Source organism: Ciona intestinalis, unplaced genomic scaffold (genome assembly GCF_000224145.3).
Source record: "Ciona intestinalis unplaced genomic scaffold, KH HT000124.2, whole genome shotgun sequence".
NCBI lineage: Eukaryota > Metazoa > Chordata > Ascidiacea > Phlebobranchia > Cionidae > Ciona > Ciona intestinalis.
The window spans coordinates 313,586-332,358 of NW_004190446.2; the positions used below are offsets into that span (position 1 = coordinate 313,586).

At 35.1% G+C, this 18,773-nt stretch overlaps 2 protein-coding genes and 1 long non-coding RNA gene across 3 annotated transcripts; all 3 read right to left on the minus strand.

The window, feature by feature from the left end:
* Positions 1-2,862: 2,862 nt before the first annotated feature.
* On the minus strand, positions 2,863-9,180 carry LOC100178984. The gene is made up of 8 exons (XR_003396896.1): positions 9,162-9,180; positions 8,199-8,297; positions 8,065-8,133; positions 7,966-8,000; positions 6,608-7,736; positions 6,109-6,170; positions 3,365-5,954; positions 2,863-3,301 (listed from the first exon to the last, which is right to left on the minus strand). It is a non-coding gene; the product is annotated as an uncharacterized LOC100178984 (long non-coding RNA).
* Positions 9,181-10,108: 928 nt separating this feature from the next.
* On the minus strand, positions 10,109-15,442 carry LOC100175155 (platelet endothelial aggregation receptor 1-like). The gene is made up of 10 exons (XM_026838885.1): positions 15,300-15,442; positions 14,764-14,831; positions 14,437-14,548; positions 14,118-14,258; positions 13,545-13,735; positions 13,063-13,248; positions 12,065-12,229; positions 11,589-11,748; positions 10,917-11,009; positions 10,109-10,497 (listed from the first exon to the last, which is right to left on the minus strand). The coding sequence occupies exons 1-10, from the start codon at positions 15,349-15,351 to the stop codon at positions 10,376-10,378; spliced, it is 1,290 nt and encodes a 429-aa protein (XP_026694686.1). The 5' UTR covers positions 15,352-15,442; the 3' UTR covers positions 10,109-10,375.
* A 2,240-nt stretch (positions 15,443-17,682) lies between these two features.
* LOC100176664 (alpha-tectorin-like) lies at positions 17,683-18,767 on the minus strand. Its single transcript, XM_002129925.5, has 5 exons — positions 18,674-18,767; positions 18,432-18,603; positions 18,258-18,374; positions 17,935-18,034; positions 17,683-17,868 (listed from the first exon to the last, which is right to left on the minus strand). The coding sequence occupies exons 1-5, from the start codon at positions 18,715-18,717 to the stop codon at positions 17,771-17,773; spliced, it is 531 nt and encodes a 176-aa protein (XP_002129961.1). The 5' UTR covers positions 18,718-18,767; the 3' UTR covers positions 17,683-17,770.
* Positions 18,768-18,773: the final 6 nt, after the last annotated feature.

Sequence of the window (18,773 nt, forward strand, 5' to 3'; positions counted from 1 at the left end):
TTGACAACAATTTAATAAAATGTAATAAAACACGAGGAGTTATTTAGCGATCCGTACAGCAAGTGAAATTTTACAAATTCGAAAACACAGGATAAGATGGGACAGTTTAAAATCATTGTTAATTTTGAATATTAAGTGTATTTATAAATAGGAATATACGTAAATAACACGAAATAATACTGTACGCTTTCAAAATTAAGTCTAAACATTCTTTTTCTTGCCCTACTGCTATAGTTTTTAAAATGTTACCTATATATTATATTATTGCATAACAATTGGTATTGTTTGAACCACAATGGGTAATGTTCGAACATAAATGGATAAATATTGTATTTAACAAGTGTATATGAACTTGTAATGACAGAAAATTGATTATAACTGTTGATAAAGTTTTTATTTTTGCTATAAATTGGATATTACTGCTCTGTTTTTGGCACAAGCCACTTTTTATAAATTATCACCAAGTGCAAATGACCAAATTTCGAATATATTTTCAAAATATTATCTTTTTATTATATCAGTATCTTATAGTTGAATAACCCCTGGTGTATAAATTACTAAATTAAAAGCAAACCTTTCAAAGTTTGGCAATGAAACATACAAAACTACAATGTGGGGGAAGATGAGACTCTAAATTGAAATATATTTACATTAGCAGTATTCTGCAACTTGTAGTTAACCTACCGAGTTTAACAGGCTGTGCTAGTTTCTTTGCCATGTAAACTTCATATATATAACGTTAAACCGATAATTTTTGTTGTTTTTATCTCAAATTAAAGTCATATTGACCCCTGCCTATTTTCTTCATGTTTATATCTCGGTGGTTTTTTACAAAACTAAAACTAGTTTTATGAGACAAAATCAAACTGTACAAAAAACTTAAGGTTGTTTTATGAAGCTATGAAATAGTTTCACGCGCAAACTAAAAAATTCATTGGCTTTACTATGATTTAGCGAGCATTAAAAATAGCACCTTACTATTTCGCATTTATTTACCTGTTCAAAGTATATACTGTTTCTAATTTACACATTTTTTTAATATTTAAAAACAGTACTCAGCTTTGACAGGCGGTTTATAAAGTCGTGATAATACTGTCGAATAATTCTGTAACCTTATTTTCCTGAATATCAATAAATGAGGATCCGTAAAAAGAAAATTAAAAAAAGTTTTGTCTGACAAAGTGTCCCATCTTCCCCCACTCTACTATATTCAGTTCTATTCATTATCTTTGTTCATAACCACCTATGTAACTGTAAAGTAGTAACCATGGCAGATACACTATATCTTGCTGTCTACAACTATACTAGTTAGATTGATGATCTAGCTCCTTTTATTCCTTCAGATTTCTTTGTTTGTTCTTTATTTATTGCAACATCTCGCAACTGATTGCACCATCACTTATGACATAAGCCAACGCATTTTGGTATTATTCCACCAACAGCAGTCATAGTGACGTCTTAATAAAGTCGTGGGAGGTGAATACGTATATTTGCCTCATCATAATCAGATTACTGCCTACAAGTTTTAACACAGTGGTTCTTAAACTGGGGGGCGTGTAACACTCCGAAGGGGGGCGCGAAAAATAAAGTGTTATATGTCTTATTACAGTGGTGTTCAAAAGGCTAAACTCTAACACACGTAAAAGTTAAATTAAAAAAGCAAACATTTAAGCTTGTTTTTAAACTCTTACACATGCTAAATGATGAGGTGTCACACCCTGTTATGAGGCTAATAATCGCTGTGTGAATTGTTATTATGTCGTAATTAATTGCCAGCCAAAACAATCGCTATTATGATAAATGAATCCGTACTGTTTTGTAACAAACAGTCTACCTTGCTAAGAAAAACATGGTAAATATGAGGCCAAACTATGATGCAAACTGAACAGTTATTTGATTTCACTTTTGCATTAATCGCGATAATGGGTTTTACGCAATAATACAGATACAGTCAACCAATGGGGCGCAGTTTAAAGCATGTCCAATATGTCAGGTTTGGCTGTGGTAGATCATGGCAGAAATTAATTGAACACCACTGTGATAATTTAACAAAAAGGGGGGGCGCAAGTTTGTTGAGATCTTCATTGGGGGCGTGCTTCAAAAAGTTTAAGTACCCCTGTTTTAACACAATACATGAAGACTTGAGTTTATAAAATAAATGAAGACTTGAGTTTATGAATTAATTTTATTCATAATTAATTTTATTCATAAATTTCCTTTAAAATTTCACCACATCTGCTGCATACCTTATATAAACCCACCACTTCCACATGGATACGTACGTGGCCACAGTGCCTGCTAATTGCGTCGCGTATATGAGCATCGACTTCTATATTGGGTATCTACATGACTACAGTACCTGGTAATATCATGGCACAACTGTAGTATGTAGTATTATACGAGGATAGTCTTCCACCGTCACTTGCATATTTATGACACAACTGTGAATATCATTACATGCAGAAGCAACTGAGTTCTCATTTCACAGTAAAGTTCCATCACATATTACGGGCATTTTAAGAAACCCTACCTTTTGTTCAAAACCAAATGCCATGGTTTAAACGCGGCCGTGGCAAAATTCTCAGAGAATTATTCGCTTCTTAATTTTCTTAGACAATATACTTAACAATAATTGCTTCAACCCAGTGGTCTCCTCGGTGAATTAATTGTAAGTGGGCCTGATATAACAGAACACCCGTGTTACAACCGAAGTTACCCAACCACGCAAAATGGTAAATTCATTATAAACTCTTTGTATTTGTTCTTTGTCATGACTGCTTCTTACTTTATCAGTGGAATGTATCACATATATGTTCGTTTCATCATAAGTTGTCTCTCTGTTGCATACAGCAGCCACATATATAACTAATCACATTGTATTTATTGCATTAGTTATAATATGCCTATAATGGCCTCACATAGGAAAGATTGCATGAAATACATTGATTTAAATTCATAATCAGCTTTTGTATTAGAAAGCATTAACATGAAAGGAGATCTACATAATTGTTATTTATATACAAGTATCCATGTCCATTTGTGACCAACAATTACTGGAGGTTTTATGCTTGTTTGTTGACAACTCGAACCCTAGTCGTCCAGTCAATCAACTGCTGAATCCACTTTGGCAGATACTTCACTAAGATGTAGAGCAACCCTGCAGCAGCAGCAACACCAACAATTATTGCTGCTATCCCTGTAAAAGTGAAGGATACTGACCCCACTGCCACAACAGCAGTGGTAGCTTTCAATATAACTTCCAGAGCGGACATTTTCAAAGATACCACGAAGAATAAATTAGCTGCAATGTAAATTTAAATAAACATTATACATTTATAACAACAACTTATATTTGCAAGCTTACCTTAAAGTTGAACAGTCAGACTGAATTTCTCTTCAGTCAAGTTCCTCTTTTGCCTCTAGTTCCTCTTTCTGGTTGATTGGTCTTGAATTACAAGCCATTTCTTTTCTTAGCTATAAAAGGAACTAAAAAGCCCATACACGACAGTAGTCAGCTTTATATGAAGCAAAAGTTAATCTTTAACTCTGACTTAAATATCTTATCTTGAAACAAAAACCAATAGGTTTAGTCCCAAGATGGCAGCATTGAGCTGTATTGGACTTGTTGTATTCGACTTAAACTTTGTGAAGTTAACTTTATTTGACTGCTTTATTCTGTTGGTAGTTGTATATACATTACACTGTCATTAAATATTACAGCCATGGATATTGAAAATCATAGCTCATACGTATTAGAGCTTGTTTCACCATTATTAGTTTTTATTCTCATTTATTCAAATATGGTAAATTTTCGACAGCTGTGTATGGATTGTATACCTTTATAAAATTATTTACGAAGTTTTATATAATCATGGAATTTTTATATAGTGATAGACATTTTTCTGTGATGCTTGTGCTGCTGGGTTGTCTAAATTTTACCATTCAAAAAAAAAATATATATTCGCCCACAAAGTTATACGTGGTAACCTGTTAGCCGTCACGAAGTGTATGAAACAGAACACCCGTGTTATAACAACTGTCGTTTTCCAACCATGCGAGGGTAAATACATTTATTAATTTATTCATCATTACACAAGAACATTAGAGTTCTTATTTCATAGCAAACCTTTCAAAACATCTTATAAAATATACACACGGCTTAGTTGCCTATCCTTGTATATAACAATCACACAAATGGTGTTGTTTTAACTCTACATTTTAACAATGTATACAAAACTATTTGACATTACAAGCTAAACAAAAATATTTCCACGCGCTATTAAGCACATGCTCTAGTTTTTATCGTTGAAAATCCAGAAGCAGTTTTTAGCACACACCACATTCATCTCTTTCACGAACTATCGTATTCCTTCTAATTCAAGCCTTTTTCTGTATTGAATCATTCCTTTTCGTTCCTCCTTTATTATTTTTTGTTCAAGCTTCATTTTTTCTAGTTCCTGCTGCCCTGCCACCCAACCACCTTTGATACAGAGCCACCCCATTACAGCAATGATAAATCCCATACCAACAGCAAAAGAAAGAATGGGCAATGATGTCCCTGTAATATTGACAGAAAAGCCCCCAGCTTTTAAAACAAAATCAAGAAAGTTGTGGTCTTCAGTTGCCATTTTTAAAGAGGCCACAAAATAGCTTATGTTTGCAAGCTTACCTTAGAGTTGAACAACCAGACTGAATTCACCATAAGTAAAGCCAAGCATTACTTTTACCTTTAGTTCTCTTTCTAGTTGATTGACCTTGAATTATTTCTTGTCTGGAAACAAGAACCAATAAGTTTAGTCCCAAGATGGCAGCATTGAGCATTATTTGACTACCTTCTGACTACCCCAAAAGCTCCTACATACAACCCAGTTAAAACTTGACGTGGCGGTGAACCTTAAATTTTCAGCCATGAAGCAGACAAAACGGTTGGCTGGATCCTCGTTTTACAATTGAGGAACTTTAAAAATGAGGAACTAAAGTTTAGCAACACTTCCAACACCGCTGTCTAGAGTTTTATTTTCTTTGTATAATGCGGAACCAGACCTGGTCATGAATATAGTAATCCAACTTCCCATTAACTTTGATTGTTTTCTGGCCTTTTCATTGGCTTTACGCACAAACACAAACTGAACACCATTACATAATATTGTGTTGTTTTGTTTGAAATGAAGACTTGAGTTTAATTTAATTAATTTTATTCATAACAAATGATAATGAAACACTTTTTACAAGCTTGAATGATAAACTCAAAAATGTCTTTGTGGGTAATTCATTTTTTGTGATTTTTTTTGTAATGTATGGCTGACAATTTACACCCATCACTAATCACTGGGTAAAAAAGTCAGTTTTTACATGATTGCAACAAAGTATAATCTTGTGATAATTAATTTTAATCAATAACCACCTGTATGTAAACTAATATTCAAATGAGCTGAAAAATCACAAGTTGTTCAAATAATGAGCAATTTTATTGTTAATTACTACGATTAAATCAAAACACACAATATTATTATATACACTATTAAAGCCAGGCCATTAGTCTTTATATATGGGGTTCCTCTAAAGTCAAAGAATATCATTACAATATGTACACATTTTTTATATCATTTTTTTTTTTAAATTAAATTAGAAAATTTTAAACATTACTATGTAATCAGTTTCTACTAAAAGTTTAAACTAATACACGAGAGGAATTAAATTACTCCACTTAATAATTTTTTATGAATTACTCATTCTTAATGGCTAGTTTTCCTTGAACCCATTCCACTAAATACTGAAAAAAGCTTTTAATGCAATTAATAGCTCCTTTTATAATAGTTACAACACCATTCACTAATGTTAGAGCGACTTCCTGGTAAGGTTCTGGAATTACACCACGGACAAATATTTTGCCGTGGTTTTCCAAATTCAAGCTAAATCCTTCAGATGCAGCCATGATTGTAAGCACTGGGTGGCTGAAAATATAAGATAAAAATAACATACTTAAACAAAATTCCAACTTTAGTATCTTTATGCACAATTTATAATGGCCATGCCTAATTGCATATAAAGTTAAATGATCACTAGACGTAAAATCTAATTACTTTAAATACATTTAAATTATCTTACGCAATCTTGTCTCCTGCCTTCTGAAGAATCTGTAGAATTGTTCTCCGTAGGTTTGCATTGTTCTAAAAATAGTATATTTCGTTTTGAATGAATGTAACTTGCTCTATTCTTACGTTGTCCAAAAACAACACCGGTTATAACACGGGTGTTCATACACCTCGTGCCAGCTTACGAGTTACCATGTATGTTACTGTGTAGGTAATTATTTTTTGGAGGATTTTTATTTTTTTTTTATTTTTTGATGTATGGCTTATAATTTGGACAACCCATTAATGACCATTGGGTTGGAGCAATTGCAGTTAAGTGTCTTGCCCAAGGATGCATACATGGACCCTACAATAGTAGCAGTGATGGGCCTTGAACCCTGTAACCTTCTGGGTTAGAGGCAGGCGCTAACCACTTTGCCACAGCGCTAATAATTAATAATTAAGTAAAATCTCCCACACTTAAGAAATTGCAAAGTTTTTTTTGGAAATAAAATATCAATAAAAAACTTTACCTTCTGATTTTCATCTTCCAGTTCTTTTATCTTTTTACGATTCTCTTGGTCCTTTTTACGCAATGCATCAATCTCTCTTTTCATCTTTTCTCTTTCACTACTTGTATATGCTGCCATTTTTCTATTGTTTTATTGAAATGATTGCTATATTTTGTTTGTAAAATAAAATATTTGAAATCTTTTCAAATTAACATTATATATACAAAACATTATGTTGGGATAATCAATCTTATTCATTATCTTTGATTATAATCAACTACTGTGACCTCGACTTGAAAAGTGGGCGCAACAACTCTAGGTCAAATGTAATATTTAGTTAGGGGCTGCATAACAAAATATCATACTTGAAGATATTATTATAAATTCTTCTTGCAAATATCGAAACAGAGGAGCCAGACTAACTTCCTCATAGATAAAGCCAAGCATTACTTCTAGCCTTAGTTCTCTTTCTAGTTGATTGACCTTGAAATATTTCTTGTCTGGAAACAAGAACCAATAAGTTTAGTCCCAAGATGGCAGCATTGAGCTTTATTTGACTACCTTATGACTGCTTTGTTGTGTTCCTGGAATTCATTGGACTCTTATTCTTGAAACTGGGTAGTTGTATTAACTTGTATAGACTATACACTGTCAGCATCCATGTTTTTTACTATCTTTTAATAAAACAGCCCTGAATATTGAAAATCCCAACCTTACATGTATTAGAGATTGTGTCACCATTATTTAATTGCATTTATTTAATTTGCTGTGATATATATGCTTGATTTATACTGTTATCGCATTTTTTCTGCACACACTAAGCAAAGAAAACTTGAAGGCAAAACTACAATTGTTATAACACGCTCTCATTTTTTTCGCTTAAAGATAAAATAAACGAAAGAGTGTACTCATGCGGTTATAAGTACAACCTGTATTTTAGCAAAATTACTTAATATATGTTCTAAATTAACCAAAATAATTTAAAGTTTTATTTTTAAAATAAATCTGTTTAAGAATTTTGCTATATCACATTGTGCTTTGCGTCTGCTTTGACCAGCAGCAGCAAAGCAAATTCAGAAAGCTGCGGCCAATGTGTTTTGCTTTGTCTCGCTTAGGATTTCTACATTCCAGCACATCTGGTGGCTCATTTCTGTAAAGTTTAACAGAAAAAGTTAATTAGAGCCTTAAAATTCTTTATGTTTAAAACGCAATTGCTCAAACTAATTTGTAACTAATAGGTTATATAAACTGGAGTAGGTTATCCAAAACACAGAAAACAAAAAGAAATATAAAAACGAACAGAGTTTTCTATTCCTAAATAAAGGTATAACAAGTAAACATTTAAAACAAAGTATTAATATACAATATATAAATCTTACATTGAGCAGTTTCCCTGCAATCCCTGCAATTTAGCCTAAAAACAAATAATTGTTGGTTTTCATTATTCATTAAAAATAGAAAATTAAAATAATTGAAACCTGAAGTTCTTCATTTTCACTTTGCAAGACAGCAATCTTAAGATCTTTTCTTGCAGTTACTTTATCTTTCTAAACATAAAATTAGGACAAATTACTGATTTTAACGATTTTTTTACAAATTGTTTAAACTTGACCTGTTCATTTGACAGTAACAGAGTTTGGACTATATTTTCCAGCTTTTCTATCTTTTTTTCCAATGATTGAAACCTTTGTTCATTAGTCAGAGGCTTTGCCTGTAAAGTGACACAGTTGTAATTTATATGAAATAAACAATTCAGATTTTTAAAATGTTGCTTTATGTGGGTGGGAACTGGAGTGACTCTTCCATGGTTGCCACTCCCATGCTCACAGTCGAGTTGCTGAAGCTATTGCAGTGTGTGGATAAGCAGACATGACTTTTGGTTGGTTTGGTCATTTATATCCTCGTTGGTGGGAACTTGAGTGACTTATCCATGGTTGCCACTCCCATGCCCACAGTCGAGTTGCTGAAGCTATTGCAGTGTGTGGATAAGGGACATGACTTTTGGTTGGTTTGGTCATTTATATCTTCGTGGGTGGGAACTCGAGTGTCTTATCCATGGTTGCCACTCCCATGCCCACAGTCGAGTGGCTGAAGCTATAACAGTGTGTGGATAAATAGACATGAATTTTGGTTGGTTTGGTCATTTATATCTTTGTGGGTGGGAACTTAAGTGACTTATCCATGGTTGCCACTCCCATGCCAACAGTCGAGTGGCTGAAGCTATAACAGTGTGTGGATAAGTGGACATGACTTTTGGTTGGTTTGGTCATTTATATCTTCGTGGGTGGGAACTCGAGTGTCTTATCCATGGTTGCCACTCCCATGCCCACAGTCGAGTGGCTGAAGCTATAACAGTGTGTGGATAAATAGACATGAATTTTGGTTGGTTTGGTCATTTATATCTTTGTGGGTGGGAACTTAAGTGACTTATCCATGGTTGCCACTCCCATGCCAACAGTCGAGTGGCTGAAGCTATAACAGTGTGTGGATAAGTGGACATGACTTTTGGTTGGTTTCGTCATTTATATTATAGCTATTAAACATTTGCTAGGAAATAACTTGGTTTAAACATTACCTAAATGTAAAGCTCACCTCTGCCTCATCAGAAGAGCCACCTGAGCTATCAGATGAGTTGTACAGACCACTCTGAGGAATCTTTGCCACTGTTTCCATTGTACACTAATCACTGTTTTAACATTTAATTATTATAACTCTCAATATTTTTATTTTGTGAAAGCAGATTTTAAGTAAATAAAAAGAGGTGGTCAATCTAGCTAATGTTTTTAATTAGTGGTGATAATATAAAATAATTTTTTATTCCTATGTTCTCAATCAAACTCAGTTGAACATTTGCTTTTTTCAAAATGACGATGTATGAACCTAAGTTACCTTATTTAAATTGCATTACAAACATTTGTTTTTCTTGTGCAATATGTTGACCTTTAACTGCATACAGTAACATTCATTACATGGAAATACCTGATTGATCATTAATGAATTCGGAGTAGCAAGTCAAGAGTTGGCAAGTCTGGCTCTAGCACAAAGGTTACGGAGTTCCATTGCGGGTTGTCTAAATTGTCAGCCATATAGAAAAACACTTACCAACAAAGTTACATACGTGGTAACTCGTAAGCTGGCACGAGGTGTATGAAACAGCAGCTAGACGTGTCCAGACTTGAATGTAAATGAATGAAGCTTATATTTGCAAGCTTACCTTAGAGTTGAACTACCAGACTAACTATATACTATACACTGTCAGCAACCATGTTTTTTTACTGTCTTTTAATAGAACAGCCCTGAATATTGAAAATCCCAACCTCACATGTATTAAAGCTTGTGTCACCATTATTTAATTGCATTTATTTTATTTTCATAATTTTTTAACAGATGTTTATGAATTATCTTAATTTTTATATATACATGATACATGATATAAAATACTCATGATACAAAATACTCATGATACAAAATACTCATGATACATGATACAAAATACTGTTTTGTTTGAAATAAGCACTTGAGTTCATGAATTAATTTTATTCATAACAAATGATGAAATTTGTACAGTGATTAAAATATTATATAACACAGAACATTCAAAAAGCCGCACATCGCCTACAATTAAAAGTTTTATAAGATGTTCATGTGAAATTGAAAGTCATTCATCTCAATAAAACGACATGTATAGAACGTTAAAACATCGGTGCGCAAACAAACGCAAGAAAAGTTGTTTTACTAAACAAATATTATATGCCTGTCATCAGCTGTCTATATTTGTCCATTTGAAGTTCAGTTAATTTTGAGTTTTCGTCTGATGTACCACTTGGAGGAGACAGAGAGCAAGATAACAATGAAAGCGAGAATAACAAAAGTTGGGATTGCTCCTTTAACAAATCCATCCAAACGAATATCTATGATGTAACAATGGTGTTAATATTAGTCATAAACTGGGATGATGGCTATGATATTGCTGGTGAAATGTTTCAAATGTAAATTTTAGGCACAATATTAAAATCAAACCCAGTGGTCACTAATCGGTTTTCCAAATTGTCGGCCATACAGAAAAACAATCACCCAGAAATAAGTTACCTACATGGTAACTTGTAAGCGGCAGAAGGTGTATGAAACAAACACACATATAAAATATCAAATCTGTTTAGAGCCTATAATTGACCCACACAAGAATATAGTTTCATTCATAAAATGCAAAAGAATATTGTGTGAATGTTGAAGTATTTATAATTTAAATAATTGCGTTTCTTTTAAAATAGTTGTAAATGTTACACATGCTTATCCTCATATATAATATTTACACAGATACGACACTTACTTCTGCATGAGGTTCCTGATGCAAAATGTGCAGGGCAGAGCTGACATAGATTGGGAGCAACACATACACCACCATTGCAGTCTCCACATTTAGCTGGGAATAATAAAGTGAAAATGTAAGTGGAAGTAACTTTAATATTATATAAGAAGCTAATTCACATGTTTAGTTTATATAACAATCACAGTATTTTGGGGGCTAGTGCAATATTACTGTTTACAGTGTATTTCTATTTGTACACAAGCTTTTTAACCCAGAAGCTATTACGTACAACCCAGTTAAAATTAGATGTGTAGGTGAAACTTGTACACAATGCAGAAGAAACGGTTGATTAGTTTCACTATTCGTTCACACTTACATAGGAAGTCAAGTGTAACAAAACACTTAGTGCTACTACCATTGGCGCTGAATGCGGGCCTGCAAGGCCTGCACGCAGGCCCTCACAAATACCAGGGTACTCCCGCAGGCCCTGAAATTCTAATGCGTGCGTCGTGTTTTTTACCTTTCTTACACGAACTTATAGTAGACCATATTCGTGCAGTTAATACTAAGATAACTCGATAGGATCATTGATATTTCCATTAAAGTATTAAAATAATGAAAATCCAACATATTTTTCATCACAAAAATCCATCATTCAATCAGTGTTAGCAATAAGAACAAGCATAAACTCACGTGTGGCGCATGTAGGTCCACTGTATCCCTTCAAACACGGGTTCGCTTCACTTGAACAAATACCATTAGTTTGGTTGCATACACCTTGTACTGGGCACCCTCTACCACAAGCCATTGTGCAGTTTATGCCCCAAGTTCCCAACTGTGGGTCGCAACCTTTCTGTTAATGCAAACCATATTAATACTCTAGTTAACATGGCCAGTGCTGTAGTTGAAGCACATGTTCAGCTTGTTTTCCTCAGGATCATAGGCCCAGCCAGCCTGTTTTTAAATTCATCCTTTTCGTAAAACATATTTAAAACTTTAAAACATTTAAAAGAGTATAGTTATTTCTTCTTATACTTGAGTCTTTGGATCAAGGTGTAAAAAATGGGGGGATGTCATTTGTTATATAATAAGTTGTTTTTATAAAGTTATGTTGTTCCCTTGAAATGTAGAAAAAAATAGCTTTCATTCATTCATTCAAAATTTCTTACATTTTCACAATTAACCCCGTAATATCCATTGAGGCAACCCATAGTTTCCCTCCCATCCGCTGTCAAGCATCGGCCAGTTGTTCCATTACATTTATTAGGAACCACACATCCAGCGCTGCAGTTTTGGTTGCAACCAGAACCCCATGTTCCAGCACTACATGACATCTGTGTATAACAATGAACTTGATAAAAAAATTTGCATTGAAATCTTTAATATGGAATGGCCCCACAGCAAGGCATGCCATGGGACCTGAGATTTAAGCCACAGTTGGCCCATGACACCCATTAGTGACCACTGGGTTTGACATTAGTTATAAGTTAAGTTGTATTTGGCTGACACTTTTTTTTGACAAGTAGTGTCAACAAAACAATAACTTTAAATTGAGAAAACTATCTCAGTGTGATTTTACAGAATGATTTTTATTAGCCATATTGTCAAGTACAGGCAACTATATCAGTACATGAGGCTTCTAAATAGGAAACCAAGGCGTAACCACGAGACGCTTGACTATGCCATTAAACCCGGGTCCAAATTTACATATTGGCAGTAGAGCGTTACACAGAACTGGCGCAATCGGCCACAGCGGGCATTTGTCCCACTGCAAATACTCGTTTAATATTACGTCCACGCACCGAACGTATTTAGCGATTCGAACGTGGTATTGGGTTTAATGGTATAAACGCGCAATATAGGTGTGCTTTGTTCGCGCGTTATACAACGAATGTTTTGCTGTTAATCCTCACCTTTTCGCTATGTCAACTAATGACGACCGTTGTTATTGTAATCGAGCAGATAAACAAACACATAATACTACATGGGGGATGGGGTATTATTAACATATAATAACGTTTTTTTTAAGAATTAACAACCCCATGACGAAAATATAACGACTGTCGTTTTACTGCTAACCCCCTTCTTCGTGGTTAACTAATTTGATTTTCGCTGTGGTGCTTGTGAAGCTAAATAAACAAACATAATTTAATACACAAACCCTCACCTGTGGCCTTGGTGTCATTTGGTCGCAATTTATCTCTTGGTAACCCGCCATACATTGAGTGGTAACACTGCCATTGTTGAGTAAACAACTTCCAGAAGTAAAATCGCATTTCCCAACAACTGGGCAACCCAACCCACACGTCATAGAACACATTGTTCCCCACATTCCAGATTGTCGACAACCAACCTCTTAGTATTATTATTTACCATACGATTGAGATGTAACATATTTATCCTTTCATGGCGGGAAATGACAGTCGTTATAACACGGGTGTTCTATTTCAGTCACCTCGTGCCAGCTTACACTTACGATTTACCATGAACGGTTGTCGTGAGGATACGGTTTTATGATTCTTTGAATGTTCTTTGTTTACTACCAAATTCGACGAGGAAATAATGAAAGAGTGTCCCATCTTCCCCCACGCTCATATGTGACTTGAAGTACCACACACCGTATTTCAGAGAAACCTTTTTGTTAAATACCTTGACGCTTCCGCATGTCTTTACTACGGCTCCCCACTGCCCATTAGCGCCACATGTAGACGAGTTCTGGCAGGAATACAAAAACGTCGGCGTGTTCATCGTGTCCACATCTGGTTTGCTCGCGCCCACTGCCGAGCAGTTGTATATCGAACACGATGGCGTAAGATCACTCGGCAAGCCAACACATGCGCCTGTGACGTTATAAGTAAATAAATCTTATTTCACATAGCGGGGCAACGACAATCGTTATTTTGTTTCCTACACCTTGTGCCCACCACCACGTATGTAACTTTGGATGAATAAATGTAACTTTTTTACGCTCGCGCGGTAGGAAGCGACAGTCGTTATAGCATGAGTGTTCCGTTCCATACACCTCATGTCCGCTCACGACTTTGTGGGTGATTGTTTTTTTATGTGGCTGATAGCTTGAACAATCCATTAGTGATTACTGGGTTGGAGCAATTGTTGTTAAGCGTTATGCCCAAGAACACACACGCCTATAATGTTGTAGCCACGAGCATCGAACCGCTGACCTGTAGGTTAGAGAATCTGATAATTTAAACATATACATACCAAGCACAGTGAGAGTAGCGTTGGTGGCAATCCCATCACCCTCCACCTGAATGACGTAGTTCATCGCTGACGTCACGTTTAGAATTATAAACGTCATAGATACCGTTGTGACGTTGGTGCCAGAGATGTTTGCCGTTGCGGCTGAAATAAAGGAATGGTTTGTAAATCAATGATGTAGCTTGTAGAATGAAAATGGGTTGAAATAGGTTTCAAAATCTCGTATTGTTCACCAAACACATATGGTGTATTCATACACTTCATGCTCGCTGTCGAGTTACTGTAACAGTAATTAAATGGTTTTGTTTATTTTATTTCTCACCATAATTAGGAGATGAAGACGAAACGCTTCCATTTGAACTCACGTTGAGCACTCTACTACCATCTAGCGACCAGTAAAAAGTAGTGTTGCTTGAAAATCCGATCGCCGTTGTCTAAAAAAGGTTTGAAATTAAATAGAGAAATCTGATTGGTTAAACTAATTATCGCGCCAAATTTCAAATATCGATCGGTGTCAATCATCTTTAAAATAATAGACAGTGAAAAATATTTTTCTCTGACAAACCGTAATTTAATTAAACCGATTTATTCAAATATTGATTTCCCGCCATATTTAATGGTTTAAGTAACAATAGAAATGTTAAATTACCTGATATTGAACTGGGGAGCCAAGCACCTTTGTCTGAGTTGCTAAGTCAGTAAAATTCGCGCAATTACCTGGGTTAGATAAGAATATAATCAGTAATGCAAAAACTTTTAGTTGGAATGTGTACGTTTAAGGAATTGCAATTGAATTTATAAAATAACAATCCATCGACGATTTTGATTATGTAGCTCTTATATATTTTGTTCTATAAAGTAAAATATTGATCGTCATCTGAATTTGCAACTTTATAGGTTATTGTGTATTGTGTATTAAAAATGCCGCTAAGTACGAAAACCAGGCGAACATGTGCGCGTTGTGACGTCATAGAAAGTATGTTCGCTAACCATGCGGGTTTCTTTGTTATGAAACAATTAGTTTTGTTTTGAAATGATAGGGAAGTCTGGAATAACAAATCATACAGTTTACTTTTGGTTGGAATTAATTGGCCACGTAAGCCGTCGTCGTGTAGGACTTTGCCAATACAAAAAAAAAACGACTTCATCGTTAAAATTAAAAAGCAATCAATAAAAGCCACTTACCTAAATTAATAATTGCAGAAAACAAGGCAAAAACCATAAGCATTTTCTCCATTGTATTTCTATAATATGAATTGCTACCGCCTATAAAACAAAACGATTAATGATTTTGATATAGTATCGCATACCCATAACGTTAAGGTAACAACGGCCGTCCTAAAACTATTAATATTATATTGGTAATAAATAAAAAAACGTTGACAATGTTTTGCGCATTTTTTATTTTCATTTTTTCTTAGTTTTAAATAATTTAATTTTCGTTATTCTGTCTTTAAGTTAAATTTATAAACAAATACACATTTACAGCATAAACGACAACTGTTATAATACGTTTGTTGGCGACTGCCCTAAAAAATCTGTTCTAACTCAAGTCCGCTTTATACGTTGGCTTAATAAAGTACTAACTGCACTTCTACCGCAACCAAAGCTGTTGTTTCAACACTAATTTCAATGGACTGGAAATCGAAATGCTCCCAAAAGCAGCCAGCTTTATAAAATCGATACCAATCAAGTAGGTACCGACCTTACCGACCGAATACAAGTTTCTAATCAAGATTATTATGTGCTGCATGCTTGCTTGTGATTAACACGCTTGTAAATAACACGCCCCATTAACTAACCCGGTAATGCTTTGGTTTTAACAGAATTAATCTAAACCAAACATATGTGTTTAAAGGCGTTGCAAATTTAGGTTTGTAAGGTAAACTTATTTTGTGTGATACCTCTTCCTTAAGCAAGTGCATGCGAATGGTAAAATTTAAACATATTAACACTTATATATAGGTTGTTTTATAGTCCCATTAAGTTGTGGTAGGGTGGGGGGAGATGGGACACCTTGTCATTCTATTTTCGCGTCCAACTTGGTAGTAAACAAAGAACATTTAAAGAGTTATAAAATCGTACCCTCGCGACTCTCACAGACCGTTGATAATTGTTTGAAACATGATCCGAATATTTGGATATTATGTGCTAAATGTGTCCCGTTTTCCCCAACCTACTATATATTGTAAACTTCTTCAAACAAATAAAAAGGTACTGTACCGCTTTGCTTATATTGCCTTTCACTATCAACCGTATACCGCAGCCACCACCTATCAATGAAAAGCAGTGTCATCCTAACATGACAATATATACCCATCTAATTATAAACACATTCCACAATTCATGCTAACAACTTACACCACAAAGGTTTTACCACATAACTCAACGGCTGTAATATTACAACCATTGTAGCAACTGTTTACTCCAACCTTACAGCATAGCTGTAAGCTAAACAACCCGTCGTTATCTTTGTGCAGCTCGTTAGCAAATACAGGAAATGACGTCGTGGCATGTATAGTACAGCACACGGGTGTATGTTATCGTAGTCTTTGAAAACCAAAGGGAAGTTACGTAATTTATGGAAGGTTTCAATGAAATATATTTATTAACTGATAGGTTCGTGATGTTACGTGAGACATGCTGTGTTAGAGTTTTAGTAGTAGACCAGTGTAATGCTAAGCGCTGTTACTATAAGTGATTACTAACAACAGCCACTTGTTCGTACAGTAGCTGTACTTTGTCTTAGGGTAATGGACCAACTCTAGGCTAAATCTACGATACCGCTTTTGTGCTTCCCTCAAATACCCCGCTCATATAAAATTGCGTAACAAACTTTCGGGCCAAATAGTTTGTCTCGTAGCCACCCTACTAGATGTCTCATGAACTCTTGGTAGATTGGACCAAATTCCGCTTATCCTCCCATACCTTGCTGTAGGAACTCACTCATATAGAATAGAAAACGTTTGCTTTGTAAGTGCCTTTCCATCCTTTGATTCTGGATGTAGTAAGCAGTATCGTGCTCAAAGCAAGGGAATGGCGGAGAGTCATATTTCATTTACTTCCTGGAAGTAATTTGCTTATTGTGTGGGATGCGTCTATTCATTTAAACAAACTACTTATCCGCAACCTAACGTATAAGAGTTGGGTTAGATCCGACCTGAGACTGGTGTACTGTTAAGAAAGTTGTAAAATATTCGGTTAAAGGAGGCTGTACACAGTATCCGGAATTCGTCCGTTTTGTCTGTTTTTTTCCGGATTTCCCTGCCGCATGCGGAATTGGACACGGGTTTGCATACGACTTTGCAAGCGAATTAGCACGCCGGATACTGTGTACAGCCACCTTTGGAACTTGTACGACGTTATTAAAACTTTCTAGTTTAATGAACATTGTCACAGATTAATTCTTCATTTAAATGCGCTCAATGCAAAACAATTGCAAGTAAAAGACATGCCGGTACCTTTAAATCATTTTCTTCCAAAAAAATCAAATTGTGTTGTGCTTTAGCTCTCAGAGTTTTACCGCACGTGAATGTATTTCTAAGTATGACTTAAAAACACACATACATTTAAATATAATATGATTTATTCCGCTTATAGATCTTTCTAGTTTCATCCGTTGTTATATTAGGCATATATACAACACAGTGCATTCACTATGCGTTGAATTTCTTCATTGCTATTATTCCAAGTAAAAGTACCAGGGAAATCCCCATTAGGTAGACCAGCGTGTTCGAATCCTCGTTCGACAATTCTACAAAGACAGTTCGTTTAGTTGAACCACAACACACAATAAGCACCAAGCTTGTCCTATGCTTACCAACACATGTTCTCATATCCTCTCCAAGTTTCAACCCTTCACCACACGAGCATACGGGCTTACCACCCATCATCGTACATACATCGGAACAATAATCATTCTGGAATGCAAGAGTTCATATTGTTTAACTTTCTACTTTAACCTTATGCTCACTGTCAAGATATAACATGGGTGTCTTTCTATACACCAGACACACATGGTGTGTTCATACACCTCATGCTCGCTGTAAAGTTATAACATGGGTGTGTTCTTATACATCAGACACTTGTGGTGTATACTTACACCATTATGCTCACTGTCAAAATATAGCATGAGCAACCCACCTGTTCACATGGTCTCGTATCATCATCTATACTTGTAGCAATTAGGACGGGACCAGCAGAAATGACCTTGTACGAATTCGTAGAAGCATCGCGACGTCGACGACTGGGTGCACAGTTCTAGAACAAGAATAAAGGATTTATCATATATCAGTGATATTATTGCTTTGTATTTACAAGGGTATTGCAGGTTGCGTTCAAGTTTTGATCACATATTGTCACTTCACAGTGGACGTATATTTGTTGAGACGAGAGTGTGACGTTGGTCCATATGAACGATTTGAATTCGAAAGTTGTGTAACTAGAGTTGTGGTTGCGTGTCACCGTTGTATAACTATCAGCAGGACAGCTGTAATGTAAAAAGATATAATGTTGTGCAAACTTGTCAGGTCATTACACATTGAATAACCGGTATGAACCTTTGAGATATTAGATTATAGTTCCTCGTAGAGTTTGGATGCATCGTATTTGTCGCCCAACATCTTTTCGTCTGTAAATTGAATCGAATATGTTATGTGT

What these genes read in the sequence shown, in the direction of transcription:
- LOC100175155 (XM_026838885.1), bottom strand. Translation starts at nt 15,351, where the DNA reads ATGGAGAAAATGCTTATGGTTTTTGCCTTGTTTTCTGCAATTATTAAT. An exon ending in CGCTACTCTCACTGTGCTTG is followed by an intron (nt 13,736 to 14,117) that starts GTATGTATATGT and finishes ATAACGTCACAG; the next exon opens with GCGCATGTGTTGGCTTGCCG. An exon ending in AGACATGCGGAAGCGTCAAG is followed by an intron (nt 13,249 to 13,544) that starts GTATTTAACAAA and finishes TAATACTAAGAG; the next exon opens with GTTGGTTGTCGACAATCTGG.
- LOC100176664 (XM_002129925.5), bottom strand. Translation starts at nt 18,717, where the DNA reads ATGCATCCAAACTCTACGAGGAACTATAATCTAATATCTCAAAG. An exon ending in TATAATCTAATATCTCAAAG is followed by an intron (nt 18,604 to 18,673) that starts GTTCATACCGGT and finishes TTTACATTACAG; the next exon opens with CTGTCCTGCTGATAGTTATA. An exon ending in ACGCAACCTGCAATACCCTT is followed by an intron (nt 18,375 to 18,431) that starts GTAAATACAAAG and finishes TTCTTGTTCTAG; the next exon opens with AACTGTGCACCCAGTCGTCG.